The sequence below is a fragment of the Arachis ipaensis genome, chromosome B10 (assembly GCF_000816755.2).
Source record: "Arachis ipaensis cultivar K30076 chromosome B10, Araip1.1, whole genome shotgun sequence".
NCBI classification, from domain to species: domain Eukaryota; kingdom Viridiplantae; phylum Streptophyta; class Magnoliopsida; order Fabales; family Fabaceae; genus Arachis; species Arachis ipaensis.
In genome coordinates, this window is record NC_029794.2 from 72,029,127 (window position 1) to 72,049,308 (window position 20,182).

The 20,182-nt window shown below is 39.6% G+C and overlaps 1 protein-coding gene across 1 annotated transcript; it reads left to right on the plus strand.

Annotated features, from left to right (window-relative positions):
• LOC107620683 (nucleolar protein 3-like) lies at positions 19,254 to 19,861 on the plus strand. The gene is made up of 2 exons (XM_016322813.1): positions 19,254 to 19,565; positions 19,637 to 19,861. Exons 1-2 carry the CDS (start codon positions 19,254 to 19,256, stop codon positions 19,859 to 19,861), a joined length of 537 nt encoding a protein of 178 aa, XP_016178299.1.

The following is a 20,182-nucleotide window of genomic DNA, read 5'->3' on the forward strand; positions in this document are numbered from 1 at the left end:
GATTTGAATTAGTGAAATCCAGTTTATATTTCTTCTTGAAAGATTTGTTTACTTTTAACTAAGTAGGTGGAAACATTCTGCATGTAGTTACATTCATAGGTTGCATTTCATACATTCTTCATTCTTTATAGCTTCTCTTGAGCTTAGCATGAGGACATGCTAATGTTTAAGTGTGGGGAGGTTGATAAACCACTATTTCATGGTTTATCTTGTTCTCACTTGAGTGGATTTTATCAACTCTTTACCCACTTATTCATACTATTTGCATGATTTTACATTTGCCTTCCTAATTATGTGTTATGATTGAAAACATGCTTCTTTGGACTTATAATTGCTAATATTAATCCTCTCTTATCACCATTAGATGCCTGATATGTGTGTTAAGTGATTTCAGAGATTACAGGGCAGGAATGGCTCAGAGGATGGAAAGGAAGCATGCAAAAGTGGAAGGAATACAAGAAGTTGGAGAAATTACTAAGCTGTCCAGCCTGACCTCTTCGCACTCAAACGGCTATAACTTTAGCTATAGAGGTCCAAATGATGCGGTTCTAGTTGCGTTGGAAAGCTAACATCCAGGGCTTCGATTTGATATATAATATGCCATAGTTACCCTGAAGCTAGGCGACGCGACCGCGTGCTCTATGCGGCCACGTCGCAGTGACAGAAATCAGCGTGTTTGAATTCTTCTCCAGCGATTTCTGGGCTGTTTTCGACCCAGTTTGCAGCTCGAAAAACACAGATTAGAGGCTATAAAGTGGGAAAATCTATTCATTCAAAAAAAAAGCTTTCATATTCACAATTTTAGGAGTAGATGTAGTTTTTAGAGAGAGAGGTTCTCTCCTCTCTCTTAGGATTAGGATTTAGGACTTCTCTTAGTTTTAGGAGTGACTCTCAATCCCAGGTTCTTTATTTTTATTTATTTTCCCAATTTAATTTATGAACTGTTCCAGATTACTTGAATTAATGTTATTTGAGGTATTTCAGTTTATTATTGTTCTCTTTTATTTACATGATTATTGCTTCCCATCTGAAGGCATTCTTATTCCAGTAGATTTATTTTTCCCCTTTTGGTCTTGGTTAAGAGATCAGTAACTCAGGAATTATCCAACTCAACAGCATAATTGATAACTGTTATCTTTGCTAATTGAATTGAGCTTCAATAATCCCAACCTTTTCTTAGGAAATAAATAGGATTCGAAGATCAAACTAATTAATCCCTTGACTTTCCTTTACTTTAGTAAAGGTTGACTAAGTGGAATTAAGATTCAACTTTCATTATTACTGATAAGGATAACTAAGTCTGGAGTTCCAATTTCTAATACCTTGCCAAGAGTTTATTTTATTATTATTATTTATTTTTCTTATCATTCAACATACTGCTTCCTTACTTTCAAAACCCCCAATTTACAAGACTCATAACCAATAATAAGAACACCTCCCTGCAATTCCTTGAGAAGACGACCCGAGGTTTAAAATACTCGGTTATCAATTTTAAAGGGGTTTGTTACCTATGACAACCAAAACGTTTGTACGAAGGGATTTCTGTCGGTTTAGAGACTATATCTACAACACGACTGTTTTTATGAACTTCTTTACCGGCAAAAATCCTAACGTCAACGTTAGACGCCATCTTTTAGGCTCTTGAATGGGCGTTGGGCGCCAGGTGCTCCCTTTTGGGCGTTGGACGCCAGGAATGGGGTTAGTGGCTGGCATTGAATGCCAGTTTTAGGCCTTTATTTTCAAAGAAAAGTATGAACTATTATATATTTCCAGAAAGCCCTGGATATTAGCTTTCCATGGTCATTAAGAGCGCGCCATTTAGAATTTTGTAGCTCAAGAAATGCTCTTTCGAGTGCATGTAGGTCAGAATCTGACAGCATCTGCAGTCCTTTCTCTGTCTCTAAATCAAACTTTGCCAAAACTCTTTAATTTCAGCCAAAAAATACCTGAAATCATCATAAAACACAGCAACTCAAAATAAAATCAAAAAATATGAATTTTGCACTAAAACCTATGAAAATATAATAAAAGTTAAACAAAACATAACAAAAACTATATGAAAATGATGCCAAAAGCGTATAAAATATCCGCTCATCAGCCATCACTAGAAAAATCAGCTTATTTGGTTGCTCACTTTGCTTAGGCATGGACCCTGCATAATCAAATTTCAAGGGAAGTTGAGTAACTTAATTGAATAGAGAAGCTTCTATTCTAAATTCTAATCAATATTTCATGAATTCAATTAATTAAGAACTAGTTTCCTCTATGTGTTGCTCACTAACTTCTTTTCTAGGCATAACCCAGGCACTGAAAACTATAGCCAAAGGTACTTAAACTGATGAGAGGATTTAATATCCAACCCCACATGTCTCCATTGGAATTATACCCTGCACAATTTCACATCTCTCCTCTGAAAACCTCATTCTAATCAGTCACAGAGCAATTTTAATCTATGTACTTTGCACATTGCATTTCATGAACTGGTAATTATAGTTACCTCAAAAGCAAAACTGTAAAAGGTACCATAGATTATCTTCAATGCAAACTCTTAGCCATAACAGTTAAGGATCTACTTTCAAAACCAAATTCCAACCGTGAAGAGGATTCAAAAACAAAAATATAAACCATAAAATAAAGTGGAACAGATTGAGTTTTAGATGCAATAATACCGTATAAACATTTGAATTCAAAACAAAATATAGATCAATAGAAATTCCAGAATTTAAAATAGATAAAGACATACATCTAGGTTTTAGATCTGGTGACACGATTACTCAACGAGGCTGTGAACGGCGAGGATGGATGGCGCGAGACAAAGAGAGACATAAGCTGAAAGGTGGCAGAGGGAGCTCGTGTAATGCAAACAGCAGAGGAGGGAGCTCATGGGCGAGCAGCGGCACAGGGAGCTCGTGCAAGCATTCAGTAACGGAGGGAGCTTGATAAACCACTATTTTATGGTTTATTTTGTATTGAATTAAGTGGATTTTTTTGTCAACTATTCTCACACTTATTTATATAAATTGCATTATTTTGTGAATCCTTCCTAATTTGTGTTTGAGAGTGAAAACATGCTTCCTAGGCCTTAAAATTGCTAAATTTTAATCCTCTCTTATTACCATTTGATGCTGTGATATGTTTGTTTAGGGATCTCAGGATTATAGGGCAGGAATGGCATAGAGGATGGAAAGGAAGCATGCAAAGGTGGAAGGAACACAAGGAATTCAAGATTTGGGAAGCTAGAACTGAAGTGTACACGTGGCTGATGCGTATGCGTGATCAAACCATCTTTCAACCGACGCGTACGCGTTACTGACGCATACGCGTGCTCAATGCATTATCCAAGCGACGCGTACGCGTGACAAGCGTCACGTGCCTCATTAATGAGAAAACGCTGGAGGCAATTTCTCAGCAAATTTCTGGCCCAGTTTCGAGCCCAATTTGAGGATAAGAGGCTGGGAGTGAAGGGGAATGGAAGGAATGACCACAAACTTTAGTTTTAGTTTGAATTATAGAGAGAGAAATGGTGCTCATGAATCCCCACACTTCGTACACTGAACCAACAAGTGCACTGGGTCGTCCAAATAATACCTGAGCGAGTCAGGGTCGATCCCACGATGATTGTGATTTGAAGCAAGCTATGGTTATCTTGCAGATCTTAGTCAGGCAGATAGAAGAGTTGTTGGATTTGGTTAAAAGCATAAAAGGAATAAAGAGATCTTAACTAGGTTGATATGTTTATAATGATAAGAAGATGGTTAAGGCTTGGAGATGCTTTGTTCTTCTGGAGTAATTCTGGTTTTACTGTCTTCTTCAACTGTGAATGATTTCTTCTATGACAAGTTGTATATGATTGACTCTGATTGAGAGGTCGCCAATGCTCCTTCAGATCTGAACCCCAAGGTTAGTGTGGATCCATTTTAATTGAGGGTGATGCTCCTGCAGTCCATTCTCCTTAATGATCCTACTTAAAACACCGCAGACAAGGTTGAATCTTTCGAATTAGAGAATGCTGCGCCTTTTGGTTCTAGCCTCTACCACAAAGACTCTAATCTCCCCATACCTCGGCTGAACTGATGTTTCGAGAAGTCCCCAACGAAGTCATGGATTAACCGTCAAAGAGAGGTATAATCAAGCTGGTGGTTCAATACTTTCCAGTTACGTAGTCACACGAACCCAAGAAGAACACGGGTGGTTGTCAAGCATGTGGTCTTAGAATGAAGAACGAAGATACATCTTAGATTAGAAAATCAAACCCCAATTGAAAAGAAATAGTAATATTTTTATTAATCCATAAAACTCAGCAGGGCTCCTCCCCTCAACCTATGAGGTTCAGAAACTCATACTAATAGAAAATACAATGATAAATGTGTAAAGTGTGCGTCCTCTTCCTTAATGAGAGGTGTAAAAGTCTTTAAATACTAAACTAATGACTAAGGATTACATTAAGAAGGGTAAAATAGTCTTTTAGTGCTAAAATCCACTTCTGGGGCCCAGTTGGTGAGTGTTTGGGCTGAGCTTGATTGAGATCCATGTGCTAGGAGGCCTCTAGGGAATTGAACACTGGCTAGGGGGTCCTTCTTGGGTGTTGGACACTGGTCCCTTCTCCTTGGGCGCTAGACGCCAAAATAGGGCAAGAGGCTGGCGTTGGACGCCAGTTTTGGGCCTTCAATTCCGAAGCAAAGTATGGACCATTATACATTGCTGGAAAGCTCTGAATGTTAGCTTTATATAGCCATTGAAAACGCTCCATTAGAGCTTCTATAGCTCCAGAAAAGCTCTTTCGAGTGTAAGGAGGTCGGATCCGGACAGCGTTTGTAGTGCTTTCTCTGTCTCTGAATTAGATTTTTGCTGCAGCTCCTCAATTTCAGTCAGAAAATAACTGAAATTGCATAAAAATACACAAACTCAAAGTAGAATCCAAAAATGTGAATTTTACACTAAAACCTATGAAAACTCGATAAAATTTAAACAAAACATGCTAAAAACTATATGAAAATGATGCCAAAAATTGTATAAAATATCCGCTCATCACAACACCAAACTTAAGCTGTTGCTTGCCCCAAGAAACTAAAAATAAAGTAGCATAAAAAGAAGAGTAAGATACAATAAATCTCTAAGTTTTCAATGAAGTTTGGTTTCAATTAAATAAGCGGGACTTAGTAGCTTTTTGCTTCTGAATAGTTTTGGCATCTCACTATCTATTGAAACTCAAAAGTGTTGGTATCTTTAGGAACTTAGAATTCAGATGATATTATTGACTCTCCTAGTTTAGTTCTTTTTGAATCTTGAACATAGCTTTTAGAGTCTTGGCCGGGATCCTAAGCACTTTTTTTTCCAATATTACCACCAGATACATAAATGCCACAGACACTTTAACTGGGTGAACCCTTTCGGATTGTGATTTGACTTTGCTAGAATCCCTAGATAGAGGTTTCCAGAGTTCTAAAGCACACTCTTTTCTAAAGCACACTTGACACCTTCACACCACAAGCATATGGTTAGGGACACCTTGGTTGAGCCGTTTAGGCCAGAATTTTATTCCTTGTAGGCCCTACTAACCATTGATGCTCAAAGCCTTGGATCCTTTTACCCTTGCCTTTTGGTTTAAAGGGTTATTGGCTTTTTGCTCTTGCCTTTTGGTTTAAAGAGATATTGGCTTTTTCTGCTTTTTATTTCTTCTTTTTTTTCGCAAGCATATATTTTTTTTTCTTTTATTGCTTTTTTGCTGATTTTTCTTGCTTCAAGAATCGATTTTTGGATTTTTCATATTACCAATAATATTTTTCCTTTTTCATCATTCTTTCAAGAGCCAACATTCTTAATTTCAACTTCAAATATTCACTGTTTATTCATCCATTCAAAAAACAAAAGAAATGCCACCACATCAAAATAATTGAACGAAATAACTTAAAGAAAAACAAAATTAAGGAATTAAAAGAAATAGAAATAATTAATTAGGGTTGGGTTGCCTGATGGGTGGAAATTAGCTTTTCACACAAAACTTACCGGCAAGTGTACCAGGTCGCATCAAGTTGTAATTACTCACAAGAGTGAGGTCGATCCCACAGGGATTGATGGATTAAGCAATTTTAGTTAGGTGGTTAGTTTAGTAAAGCAAATAGTTGATGAATTGAGTGAATTGTGATCAACAGAAGCTGAATTGCATTAAAATTAAAAGGGAGGGGGGAAATTGACAGAAAAGTAAAGTGCAGAAGAGTAAATTGCATGAAACATAAAGTGCAAGAAAGTAAAAGAGCTGAAACTTAAAATGTAAGTAATGTAAATGACTAAAACTTAGATTGCAAGAAATGTAAATAGTTGAAGCTTAAAGTGCAAGAAATCTAAATTACTGAATCTAAATTACTGAGGAACTTAAATTGCTGGAAGAGTAAAGGGATTTGGGGGCTGGGATTTAGAATTGAATAAGAAAAGACAAGCTAAAGTAAATCAGAAAGCTGTAAAGTAAGAAATGCAGTTTAGTTACCAAGCAGAAATGTAAAATTACTTGAAGAAACAAAACAGAAAGAAAGTTAGCTCAATTGTGAAATTCTAAAAGAGAAATTGAAGATCGAAGAATAGCAATGAGATTAGGAAACAGATCTAGATCTCAATTACTCCTTTGATCAAACAGAAAAGAAATTTCAAAAGAAATAAAAAGGAAGACAGTAAATGAAACTTAAATCCAATTCTCCAATTCCCAAAACAGAAAAGTAGATATTGCAGACGAAGAGAATGAAAACAGAAAACTAAACTCAGATCCAATTCTTAGAATAATTGAGAAGAGAGGCAAAAGATGATTCGCAAACTTAGAATCAATGAAGCTCTTCAATCTCAATTCAAATTCCAAGAAAAGATAGCAGAAGTTGCAGAAGAAAATGAAAATACAGAAAGAAGAACTCAGATCCAAATTCCAATTCCCAAATGCAAAACAATTGACAATTTAAAGTGAGATAAAGGTAAAACTAAAAGTGAGCAAAAGGTTTCAAGAAAAAAACGTCCTCTACAAATCAAATTAACTCCTATTTATACACTTTCTATTTTTTGTTTTCAGAATTTGGAGTGGGCTTTTCAGGTTGGTGAAGAAGTGGATCCAAGATGGCATTTGATTGAAAATGGTCCATGGGTGCACTTGTTTGAAAATGGGTTAGGGGGCTAGCTCCAGTAGAGTGCTCAGTGAGGAAAGGTAACGTAGCGCTCCCTTGCTTAGTGTGCCTCCCTTCGAGCCATGCATGTTTCACCTTGTGCCAATACATAGCGCTCAGTTGGAAATTTCCAGCGTAGCGCCCCTTGCTTCCATGGTTCCCTCTTCGAACCTTGCTGGCTTCCTTTTGCTAGCAATTACCTTGTAGTAGAGCTCAGTGAGAACCTTTGAACGTAGCGCTCCTTTGTGTGCATGGTTCCCCTTTCGAACCTTGGCTGCCCCATTTTAGGAGTGTCGCACCTTGTTTTTCTTTAAATAGGCCACGAAAATGTTGAAAGAGTTAACGTAGTGCTCCTTTGATTTGAGCGCTGGCCTTGCTAGTTGAGTTTCCTTGTAGCGCTTAGTTGGGACACTCAACGTAGTGTCCTTGCTTCTCTTGCTTGATGTGCCTTGGTGCTCCCAACTAGCGTTCACTCTTTGAACGCTACGCTCACTTTTTGAGTGCCGGCCCTTGCTCCTTTGGCTAAGCGCCACACTTTAATATTATAGGCCACGCTTTGATAAGGCACACTTTCATGGTTCTTTCTTTTCTTCACCATTTCTTCACCTACAAGCAACCAAACAAACATATCAAAGTATCACCAAATTCACAAGGTTTCTAAATCATTCATAAGATTAACTAATTCTAGCTTAAACCTTATGATTTTGTGTTAATTAAATAATGGTTCATTGATTTAACATAACCATGAAAATCCACTCCAAATCACTTACTTATAGTGCAAGAAAGTGCATAAAACCTAATGAAACAAGTGAAAAATGCTTGAAAAGCTAGCATAAGATGACTTGTCATCACAACACCAAACTGGAATCTTGCTTGTCCCCAAGCAAGCACTAAACATAAGAAGAAATGAAATGAAACAGAGAAGCATACATGTCCTTATTTAGCGGATAATTGAACTTGGTTCATGGGGTTTTATGCAGAGAAATGTAGCTCAATTATTCTTAGCTATCTAATATGGAATGTCTCTTTGATGGTTCACTAGAGTTGCTGCTATAATGCCTTGCTTTTTGATTGATCCCTGTTAGCTTTTTCTTTCTTTCTTTTGCTTAGAAAGCTTATTTATTAATGAAAGCTTGGTGGCAAGTGTTGCAGAAGCCTTTTGGCTCAATTTTTGCTCAACACTTCTTCACCATAGACACTTGGCTCACAATTTCTTCCTAGAAACATTGATGCCCAGCATCTCTTTGGATTACTAAATGCTTTGTAACTAGGTTGCTCTTGATAATGGACTTTCGGTTGGCAATCCCAGATTAGTTAATCCAAGTGGCCAAGTTTTAAAATACTCCTCAGAACCTAATTGTCCAAGCATATCCTAGTACAAAAACACCACAAGCATATGTCCTAAGGTCCAAGCTATTGGTGTCTAGCCTTATTGTTTGTTTCTTTGCCAATTCTTGGCTTTTCTTTTCTTTTTCTTTCTTACTTTGACCATTCTCAAGGGGATATTCATTAATAAAAGGCCTTATAGCAGCAACCTAATTCACACTTCAAGGAACATTTTATTATGTAGCTTTTATTATTGAGCTAATCATTAAATCAAGCAAGTACCACCACTGAATTTCATTCTAATTTCTACAACATTGGACAATCACTTTCTATTTCAAACATTTTTCTTTTATTCATGTAGAAGGGAACAAAACAGAATTTAAGCAAATGATTGATAACAAGCACAATGCAGATCACTTGTAAGAAAACTACTTAGAATATGAAGGTGCAAAACAAAAAGCATTTGGAGGCATATCATGTTTCAGGTATGCATCATCCTTATTTAATTGAAAAAACATGAAAGAAACTCCACCACCTCCTAATTGTCGTGCTCCTTGCTCCTGCTTGATTCTCCTTTCTTCTTCCTCTTCTTGGTTGCATCTTGAGGTTCTTCAACAGGGCACCTTCGATCCTAAATATGGTCTATCAGACCTGAGAGTCCAGCCTCCTCCAACCCATGCTGTATGTGTGCTGCATGCTGCTTGGTTCTTGCTCTCTGATGGTCTACCAACTCTTGGCATTGCTCAAATGGCTTGATCTGTGGGTTCAATGCTGGCATGCTGTGGACTACATAATCCAACTTTGATTGGGTTTCTATATCATACTCCATTCTATCCACGTGTCTATTCTCCATAATGGTATGATATATATTCTTCCACTGATATAGATTCTGAGTGTATTCCCCATACTTGGCCTGTCACAAAGACAATCTATTATATGATTCTCGAAAATCTGCTGATTGTTCCCTTTGCTGATCAAGAATTATTGTTTGAAATTTTTGTTGTTGAGCCATCATTTGTTCCTGCCATTTCTCTTGTTGTTCCATCATTTGGCACTGCCAGTTCTCTTGTTGCTCTCGATCCTTCAGATACTACTCTTGTTGCCTCAAATATTGTTCTTGATGTTGCTCCTGTGTTCTCACGAATTGATGAGACATTTCTTCAATGGCTCTCTGTATTTGACTCAAATCCAGTGCACCAGAAGCTTGCTCTCCCTCCCTTTGCGGTCTTCTTCTTCCTTGGGATCTTCTTTCCTCTTGATTGACATCATCAGTAGCACCTTCCATGCTTCTCCTTGTGATTCCCCTGCCTCCTTTTACCTTTTCTCTATCTTCATCTTCAAAGAGCACCCCAGCCCTGTTGCACAGCCTCAGAATAGTGCTTGGGTGACCAAGCCTACTTGATTTGCTTGTATTCTCAGCCATCTCCTGAATGTTGTCTGCTATGAGCTGTGAAAGGTTGATTTCTCCTCCCTTTAAGATGCAATATGCCAGGATAACTCGTTTGACTGTGACTTCTGAGGTGTTTGCAGTAGGGAGTATAGATCTCCTCACGATCTCATACCACCCTTTGGCCGCAGGTATGAGATCTATTCTGTTCAAGTAGCTTGGAGCCCCCTCTGAGTCCCTTTCCCAGTCTCTGTCTTCATAGCATAACCCATGTAATATCTCGTCAGGGTCATTCTCACCCTGCAATCTTTTCTCAAAGCTAAGCTCTCCATAGGTTATTACTCTCAACTATAGGGCCCTCATGACTGATGGTGGACTAAAATCTACCTCAACACCCCTGACATAGCTCTTATAAGGAGGGCTGTCCTGTCTTGTCTTCAAGGCATTTGCGTAGAATTCTCTTATCATGACTGCACTGATGTCTGTTAAAGGTTCACACAAAAGTTCCCACCTCCTTTCCTTGGTAATTCTTCTCATGATAGGATACTCTCCACCCCTTAGTCTAAAGCCCATCTTCGGAATGACGTGCTTTGATTCCGTGAGCCTATGATACCTTGATTCATGAAACTGAGACTTAAATCTCTTTGTATAATAAGTTGATGGTTCGGCTACCACTAGTTCTTTTCCCTTCCTTCTCTTAGAACTTGATAAAGCCATGAATTCAAAAAGAATGGATAAGAAAGGATGAACTTGGGTTAAGGCACGGTCTTGTTATGACCAGGGAGGGGAGATAAGTTGCTGTTGGGTATTTTGTGTTATCTTTGGGTAGATAGGGGCTGCTGTAACGTGTTTGGGATGAAGGCGTGAGTGAAACAAAAGCAAATAGATGAGGAACTCTTGTATGAGGAGAGAAGGGATATGTGAGCTAGGAAGTGTCATGATAAACCCCGATTTCGTGATTTATCTTGTGCTTATTTTGGGGGATTTTGTCACCTTTTCTCGCATTTATTCAATGAAACAGCATGGCTTTGTAATTCTTCCTTGAATTTTGCTTAAGTGTAAAAACATGCTTTTTAGGCTCTAAATTAGTGATTTTAATTCACTTTAATTCCATTCGATGCCTTGATGCGTTTGATGAGTGATTTCAGGTTCATAAGGCAAGTATTGGATGGAAGAAATGAGGAGAAAAGCATACAAAAGGGGGAATGCATGAAGAAACAAAGATTGGGAGAGCACCAAAGGACGCGCACGCGCACCAGACGCGCACGCGCAAAAGTGGTTTCGCCTAAGGACGCGCACGCGTACATGCCACGTCCGCGCGGGTTGAGAATTTGCCAGTCGACGCACACGCGCACATGGCGCGCACACGCCGATACTCTCACGTGGCCCACTTGAAGGCAATTCGCTGGGGGCGATTTCTGAGCTGCCCAGGCCCAAATCCAACTTGTTTCTGAGTGTATTTCATGCAGAATTAAAGTCCAAGCAAAAGGGGAGCAATTAGTTTTAGCCAACATGAGCCTTTAGTTAGTTTTCTAGAGAGAGAAGCTCCCTCTTCTCTCTAGAATTAGGTTAGGATTAGGTTAGATTATTTTAATTTCATGTTTAATTACTTGATCTCATCTTGTTTCTTCTATAATTTCTCCTTTCTACATCTTGATTCTCTTAGTTTTTATGTTAATTTCCCATTTTGCTCTCTTGTGTGATGATGACTCAAGCTGGATTTGTTTACATTTAATGCAATTTTGATGTTGATGCTTCTTTGATTGATGAATTGAGTGGTGATCTCATTTTTCTTGCAATTAATAGTGGTAGATTTTAGTATTTTTGTAATTTATGATGTTGACTTTTATTGCATTCTAAGTGTTTGATGAAATGCTCTCTTTAGTTCTTGAGTAGTTTTGTCAACTCTTAGCCTAAGCCAAGGGACTTGAGTGATCCTGAGTCTTTGGATATAATGGAATTGGTAATTTGAGAACCCTAGGTGATCAATTTGAAGCCCATTGACGCTAACCCACTACTAAGCCAATTAGTAGCTAGGTTAGGACTTAAGGGTGGATGTGATCAAGCCTATTTGACATACTTTAAGTCTAGGAGTAAATGTTACGTACTTAAGGCTTCGAGAAGTAGACTTAATGGGTTGGCCTCTCATAATTGTTAATAATTGATTTGTTGACTAGGATGGTGATCTCAAGTACCCAAGTCTTAGCCAAGAGTTCTTTATTTTGCTTTCTTTACTTACTCACTCATTTTACTTTCTTGCCATTTCATAAACAAAACCCTTTTTACCCCATCATAGCCAATACGCATGTATTACATTGTTTCCTAGGGAGACGACCCGGAGTCCAAATCCTCTGGTTAATTTTTATTGGGGTTCATTATTTGTGACACAAAACCCATATCTTAAATTTTTGATTGGGAGGATTGTTTGTTGGTGTAGAACTATACTTGCAATGAGATTTCAATTGAGAAAATTCTATACCGACATGACAAAACACATCTCGATCAAAATGGCGCCGTTGCCGGGGATCCAATGGTGCTATGTTATTGGCTATTGTAAATATTGTGAATAGCTTGAACTTTGGTTTGTTTGCCAGTTTTTACTAGTTAGGATTTTATTTTCTTTATTTCTTATTGCTCTTTGTTTTTATTTTCTCTTTCATTATGAATTCTCATCCTTTTGGCTATGAGTGTAGTTCAAACTATGTTGTAGGAAATGGAAGCTCTAATTAGGATATGCATCAAGGATTCGAGAATCACGGATGGGAGGAACCTCAAGCTTATGAACAATATTCATGGAAACAACCTCCTACGAACTCTTATGGGTATAATTCTGATCCTAGCGTATATCAATCTAATGTATGTGATGACCCTTATTGTGGTTGTCAACCACAATCGTCATATGCATGTGACCCCATTCCTCAATATAGCCACACATCATACTTACAAGCCTCACATCACCGTTCAACTCTACATGACCCTAACTCATACACACCATATCAACCACCAATTGAATCACATATAGAACAACTACCATCCCAATACCAATATTCCCAAGAACCACAAATTCCACATACACCACCTCAAGAACTCCACCAATATGAACCACCTTCCGATTACAAAAATCTTCCCTTAACCGATGAATTCTCTCTTCCAACACCACCTCCCGATGAAGCCTTCATATTAGAACTGAGAGACCTTGAATCTCGCATCTTAAGGCGGCAAGAGGAGGATGAAACTAAGTTTAAGGAGCTAAGAGCAAGGATAGCTAGCATGGTAGAAGCCGTGAATCACCTAGCATCTCACTTAAGTTCATGCACCATAAGTACCCCCATTGTCGAATGTAGAGACACAATCAAGAAGCTTAGTAAGGATGTGAACTTGAAGCTCCATGGTGAGGAAGGAGAATTGAAGTAAGAAGGACAACAAGAGGAGAAGATAGAGATTAGCAAACAAAAGGAAGTAGTGGATGGATGTTTAGGATACGTTGAGCACATAAAGGAATCACAAATTGAAGAATCCTTTTCCAAGAAGCTTGGAAGGGATATTGAAGAGAAGAATAATGTTGCGGAAGTAAACAGAGAGTTGAAGGAAATTGATCAAGAAGTGGACTCCATCACTAGTGATTTTTTGCCCATGTTGATCAATCCCCTTGACGATCTTGTCGAACCCTTCCCCAGTAGATTAGAAAGCAAGGTTGAGGAAGATGTGAAACCTCCAAGACCTACTGAGGGTGAAGAACTGGGAAAAGTATTCCAAGCAACAAGCACTCCTATCTATGATGATTCCGAATCAACATATGATCCTTTCGAGTTTGAAGAGTCCTTCCTCAAATTGCCTAGACTTGATGATGAGGTAGATTTCACTATACCTCATATCTATGATGAGAGTGATGGGGAAGAAAAAGAACAAATTGGTGAAGAAGAATGTGAACTTGAGGAAGCTTGGCATGAGGAGGAACTTGAAGAACCTTGCCAAGTGGTGGAAACCTCTAGAAGAGGATGGACGGGAGTAGAGCATGCTTTATCAAGATCTTTGGAAACTCCTCCACCTAGTTCGTTATCCAATCCTCCGCTTGAGTGGTAAAACTTCCAACTCTCAGCTTTATTATCCCACTTGAGTATGGTTTGCTTGAAACGGATGGCCAACTTAGGGCGCTTTGTGGGATTAAGCGAAAGAGGAGGATGTTTAGTGGTTGGCGTTCTAAATCTAGGCTCGTTATGGTGAGAAGCTCGAAATTGAAGAGCATGGATTGGTGTAGTGCTCACTTAAATGGGTCTAGGAGAGTAGTTTGGTGCTTCCATGAGAATTCTACTTTCTTGTCATCCGGACAAAGTCAAGACAATCAACTAGAAGATGGGTGCGAGGACAAGATATGGGATCCTGGATTATGCTATGATAGTCAATTTCGGGAGCTCACGTCTTGCAGAGGACCTCACTAAAGCTTAATAAAGAAGGTTGGAACTTCTGACAACCGATTGAAGGACAAGAACTCTTGGAGGTTCAAGGATGGATACAAGCATAAGCCACCTTGACAAGAAGCCTCCCAATGTCCAACTTAAGGACTTAAACTAAAAGTGCTTGATGGGAGACACCCTGATAAACCCATATTTCATGAGTTCTTTTGTGCTTAATTTGAGTGATTTATACAATCCTTCACCTACTTATTCACATTAATTGCATGGTTTTACTTTCCCTTCCTTATTATGTGATGTAAATGAAAAAAACATGTTTCCTAAGCTTTAAAATTAATTAATTTAATTAACTTTATTTCCATTCGATGTCGTGATTAGTGTGTTGAGTAGTTTCAGATTTTCTAAGGCAAAATGACTTAAAGGATGGAAAAGGAAACATACTAAAATGAAAGGAGAAAGCAAAACGGAGCTTTAAGGAAACTGGTATCCACGCGATCGCATGGATTACGCGATTGCGTGCCAGAAGCGAAGATGCAGCGACACAGCCGCATGACTGACGCGACCGCGCGCCATAAGCAGAACGCATACGACGCGGATGCGTGACTGACGCGACCGCGTGGCAAGGAAAACCTTCGAATGACGCGACCGCGTGACCAACGCGGACGCGTGACAGAGGCCACGTATCAGAATTTACAGAATATGCCCCCAGCGAATTCTGAAGCCCTTTTTGGCCTAGATCCAAGTACAGACAGCATAGACCAGAGGTTATAAAGTGTGGGAATGCACCCATTCAAAGAGGAGCTCGCATATTTTATTTTTCAATGATTTAGATTTAGTTGAGAGGGAGATCTTCTCTCTCTCTCTCTTAGGATTTAGGATTTCTTCTTGTTTTAAGAGTGACTCTCAATCTAGGTTTTATGTTTCTTTGTTTTAGCTTCCTTTTACTTTTATTTATTCCAGCACTTGAATTGATCAGTGAATTTATGAATTTCTTCCATGTTACAGACTATTATTTGAATTAATGATAATTGAGGTATTTTTAATTTATGATTGTTCTCTTTGATTTAAGTTACCATTGCTTCCCCTCTAAGGACATTTTTATTATTCCAGCAATTTTACTTTTTCCCTTTTTGGTCCTGGTTAAGAATTCAGTAACTCAACAGTTATTAAACTCAACATAATTGATAATCGTTATCTTGCTAATTGAACTGAACTTAAGTAATCCCAATCTTTTCTTAGGAAATAAATAGGATTCAAAGGTCAATTTAATTAATCCCTTGACTTTCCTTTGCCCTAGTAAAGGTTGACCAAGTGGAGTTTAGATTCAACTTTCATTATAGTTGGGAGAGATAACTACGTTGGACTTCCAACTTCCCTTACCTTGCCAAAAGTCTGCTTTATAGTATTTATTTATTTTAATTGCCATTTACTTTACTTGTCATTTAAATTACTTGCTTCTCATCTTCTAAACCCCGATTACAACTTTTATAGGCAATAATAAGAACATACTTCCTCACAGTTCCTTGAGAAGATGACCCGAGGTTTGAATACTCGGTTAACAATTTCTAAAGGGGTTTGTTACTTGTGACACCCAAAATGTTTGTACGAAGGGATTTTTGTCGGTTTAGAGACTATATCTACAACGCAACGTTTCTATGAATCTCTTTACTTGTAAAAATCCCGACGTCACACCCCACCATGGTAAACTCTTTCCATTCTCTTGTAGATATAATGAATGAATGAATTGGGTTCCATTGTATATAGTTTCTTTACTTCTTGGTATATTTTTCTTTGCTTGCTAAGGTGTTTATACATTCTATGCTTTAGTAAGGGATGAATCTTTGAATTGAGTTTTTGCTTGAATTGCAAGTTTTCTCAAGTTATTTTAAAAAATCCCCTATGTTTCAAAATGTACTTAATCTTGCATCCCAGCTAGTTTAGAGTTTTAGAGAAGGATGAGAAGGTTATGAGCTCTTTTTTATGCTCATTAAAAAAAAAAAGCCACGCGCAAGCGCATAGCGCGCGCACGTAGGCTGCTCATTTTAACCATCTGGGCCAAGGACCAGAGAGTTGTGCCACTTTTGGGCCAACTCTGTCTCTTAACCCACACGGACGCGCGCTGTACACGTTCACGCCACTCCCTATTTCTTCGCTTACGCGTTGGCGTACTTCGCGCCTCCGTGCCCATTCCATAAGCTCATATCATCCACGCGAACGCACAGAGGACGCGCGCGCGTCGATGCATTGTAGCATCACCCACGCCAAGGGATCCGAGAGTTGTGCCAACTCTGGGCCTCTTCTGTGCCTCTGGCCCAGCATACCCGCGCGGACGCGCACCGAACGCGTCCGCGCCAACCCTTAACCCATCCATATGCGCGTAAGTGTGTACGGCTCTTCCGCGCCACCTCCCTATTTCTATCACCCACGCGGACGCGCACGGTGCGCGCTCGCGTGGAATTAAAAAAACCACATTTAACCAGAGACGCGAAGCCCTAGCGTATTCACGCAAATACCCCCTTCGTCCCCAACGTTCCATTTCCCTCCATCTTCAACCTCTCCCCTCTGTGCAACAACCACCGGCTACCCTTCGGCGAGTGACCCGCAGCCACCGTCGCCGCCGTTACATCCCAATCCCCTCTTCCTCACTCCCTTTCTCTCTTCCACTCAACCCTCTCTGCCTCTGCCTTCTCTCGCAACCAGCCTTCGCGCTGCCGCCCCCAAGCACCGCCGTGACTGCCATTGTCGCTGGCGCGAGCCCCATAGCCACGTCAAACCACCACTCCACTCCATCTTGCGACCGCCATTGTCGCCGGCGCGAGCCCCACAGCCACGTCAGATCACCACTCCACTCCACCTTCCTTTCATTTGCCCTGTTCAGTTTCTGCAGCCCAGGTTCCTGCTTCCCCTGTTCTACCTCCTTTTACTGCTTACTGTTAATTACATTAGTTTAGTTAGATTAGCGTAGTTAGTTAGTTTAGTTTGATTTAGGTTGTCAGCGAATCTGGGCTGAGTAGTGGATTTAGGCTTGTTTGAATTTCTACTGTTATAAGAATTTGCTCTATTTCATACCTTTGCTTGTACTGTATATTGCTTGTGCTGTATGTTGCCATGCCTAATGCTATTGCACATTGCTTTGATGCTGTTCTGGTGCCGTGCTGAATTCTAGTTTCTCTGTATAATTGTGTGAGGAAGGAATGCTTTTGTAGCATGCTGGTTTGGTTTGAATCGTTTCTGATTGAATGCTGCTAAAATATTGGCTCATTTTTTTAATTCATATGAATTCACACCTAGTGTTTGTGCTTTTGCTTTTCAATGAATTCATATGGAATCTGCTTTGACTGTTTGAATTTGAAAAATGGCTAATTTGCTGCTGAAATGCTGCCGGATTTTTCTTAACCATAATCCTTAAATTGACCCTGTTTGATGGGTGTAGCAACTTCTAGTTGATGATTTCTGTTCAATTAGCATTTTGTTGCTTAAATGGTTTTTGAAATTCCTTAGGGACAAGTTTTGGTCTTGCTTAAACTCTTTGCTTGTTATGCATGATGATTTGCATATAGGCATTGAATGGTTTGAATGGATTTTCTAATTGACCATCACTTATGATTTCCTTAAAATTTTGTGCCTCTTTTGCATACACACACAAGTTTGAATGTTCTACTCTATGTGACCAAATAGTTCAATATGTTCATACATAGTCTCATTAAGTCACATAGACCATGAGGTTTCCAATTCATATTTGAACTTGTGACTTGTATGCATTGTTAGAATTGGTCTTAAATGTGCTTGATTTACTTGTTTCTCAAGGTTTTGATTTCACCAATATTGCTAGTGATCCTTGCATTGATTGATGGTTTGTTTCATATCAGCTATTTTCTAGCTATATCATATTTCATCATCAATGACTTATTGCATTTCATGATTGTGAACGTGCTCACATCCCTATTTTGTGCATTCCTTTCGAATTGAGTTAGTAATCACCTTATCACTAATTTTCAAACTAATTTCTAACTTTAACCTATTTAACCGACTAACCTCTTTTGGTTTTTAACTTGACTCTTTATATCATTCTTTTGGATATGGTTCTTCCTAAGCTTAGTGAACGAGTAATGTGCAAAATATGGTTTTAATTCTTGGTTTAATGTTTGGTTTGAATTCTGAATTATGTTTGCTTGCATTCCAAGAAATCTCCTTTCTTTATTCACTTCATGAGTATGCTTTGATTTGAGTGCTTTATACCTACCTGGCTATCTGCTTATATTGTATCATCTCTGTTTTTCAGGATGTCGGATAGAGGAAAAGCTATAGCCACCACTTCGAAAAAGAGGAAGCGCTCCAAGACCTCTACCCCCTCACCATATGCTAACTATGCCAAGAATCCGTTGAATGAAGAAGATATAGAAAATCAGTCACTTCCATCCACTGATTCAACCAAAGAAAAATTTGAACATTGAGAAGAAGCTGAATCTTCCCAATGACGTGAGGCGTGCCATAAACACCCGTATTTCAGAGTTGGGATTGGATTTCGTTGATAGGGACCTAGGAAGGATTAACATCTCATGGGTTAGGGAGTTTTACTGTAACTTCTTCCGAGTGAACTTGGATTCAGTGCACGTAAGGGGTAGAGAGATTATGATTACCGAGGAGGCTATAGGGGATGCACTGCTTTGTAGAGTTGGTACTCCTGAGACTTGTGCCTACCAGCAGGCAGAGGTGGCTATCCTCTCCATGAATTTTGACTATGAGGCGCTTAAACGCGTGATTGCTACACCAGACGCTCCCTGGGTGATGGATTCGAACAACAAGAAGCCTAAGGGGATGCTATCTGCATATTTGTCTAGGGAGGCTAGGACCTGGCAGCAGATATTTGCCCACTACGTCCTGCCGACCACTCACTTCTCAGAGATTCTGATGAATATGTTGATTCTGATTGGGTGTGTCATGGAAGGAAAAGAAGTGTATTTCCCCCGGCTGATTAGGCATAGCATGTGGAGAGCTCATATCCGCGGTTTGCTACCATTTCCTACGCTGGTTACTAGTTTAGCTGAGCTGGCTGATGTCCCATGGGAGGACGATGATGCGACACCACCACCCCCAGATGACGACGACAAGGAAGTCACTATTCCATGGGGTGGATGGGTGAAAGAGAAGCCCTCGACCAGACGTCATTCTCGGGCTAGAGTGGCAGTTGAGGCAGCAGAACCCTCTTCCTCCATAGCAGCCGCAACATCTTTACCACCACCACCACCAGCACCTGAGTCGACTTATCTGTTGGTGCAGCACCTTCTTCGCTTTATGGTGCGCTTCGAGCATCGTGTCATGCGACGTCTCGATCGCATCGACCAGGTGTTTGCGCCTCTGACGAGCAGGACCAGGAGGAGGAGCATAGTGAGGAGGCGACACAGCAAGAGGCACCACCAGAGATGCAGACCACCACTGAGGTCCAGCAGCCTCCTGAGGTCCAGCATGACATTCCTGAGCCACAGCCAGTGCCACCTCCAGTCCCACAGCCTGAGTGTGAGCATGAGCCACAGCCTGGTGCGATTGTTGACCCTATCCTGAGCTTCAGTAGTAGCATCGAGGACGATGCTTGATTCTAAAGTGTGGGGAGGTCACCGTTTGTGACCGGTGTTTGCATTTATGTGGTGAACTTTCAGACTTCTATTTCTATTCGCTACTACTTTATTTTGTTTTATTCCACACTTCATGTTTTAGATCATTTTGGGATTACTGTACATATTTATGCTATTGTAGATACTCTTGTTTTGGTTGTTGCACACTCTTAGCATATATATATATATATGTTTCGCATCTTAGTTGTTGATTGTGATTAGAAAATTTTTGGATTGCTAAAAAAAAAATCTAGTCAACCCTTTTTTATATATAAGAAATGTGTTTTGATTGAAAAAGGGGTA

Excerpts from the sequence above, each read along its gene's own strand:
- LOC107620683 (XM_016322813.1), top strand. The coding sequence starts at position 19,254 with ATGTGGAGAGCTCATATCCGCGGTTTGCTACCATTTCCTACGCTGGTT. Across the intron at positions 19,566-19,636 it reads AGCACCTTCTTCGCTTTATG|GACCAGGAGGAGGAGCATAG; the intron begins GTGCGCTTCGAG and ends TCTGACGAGCAG.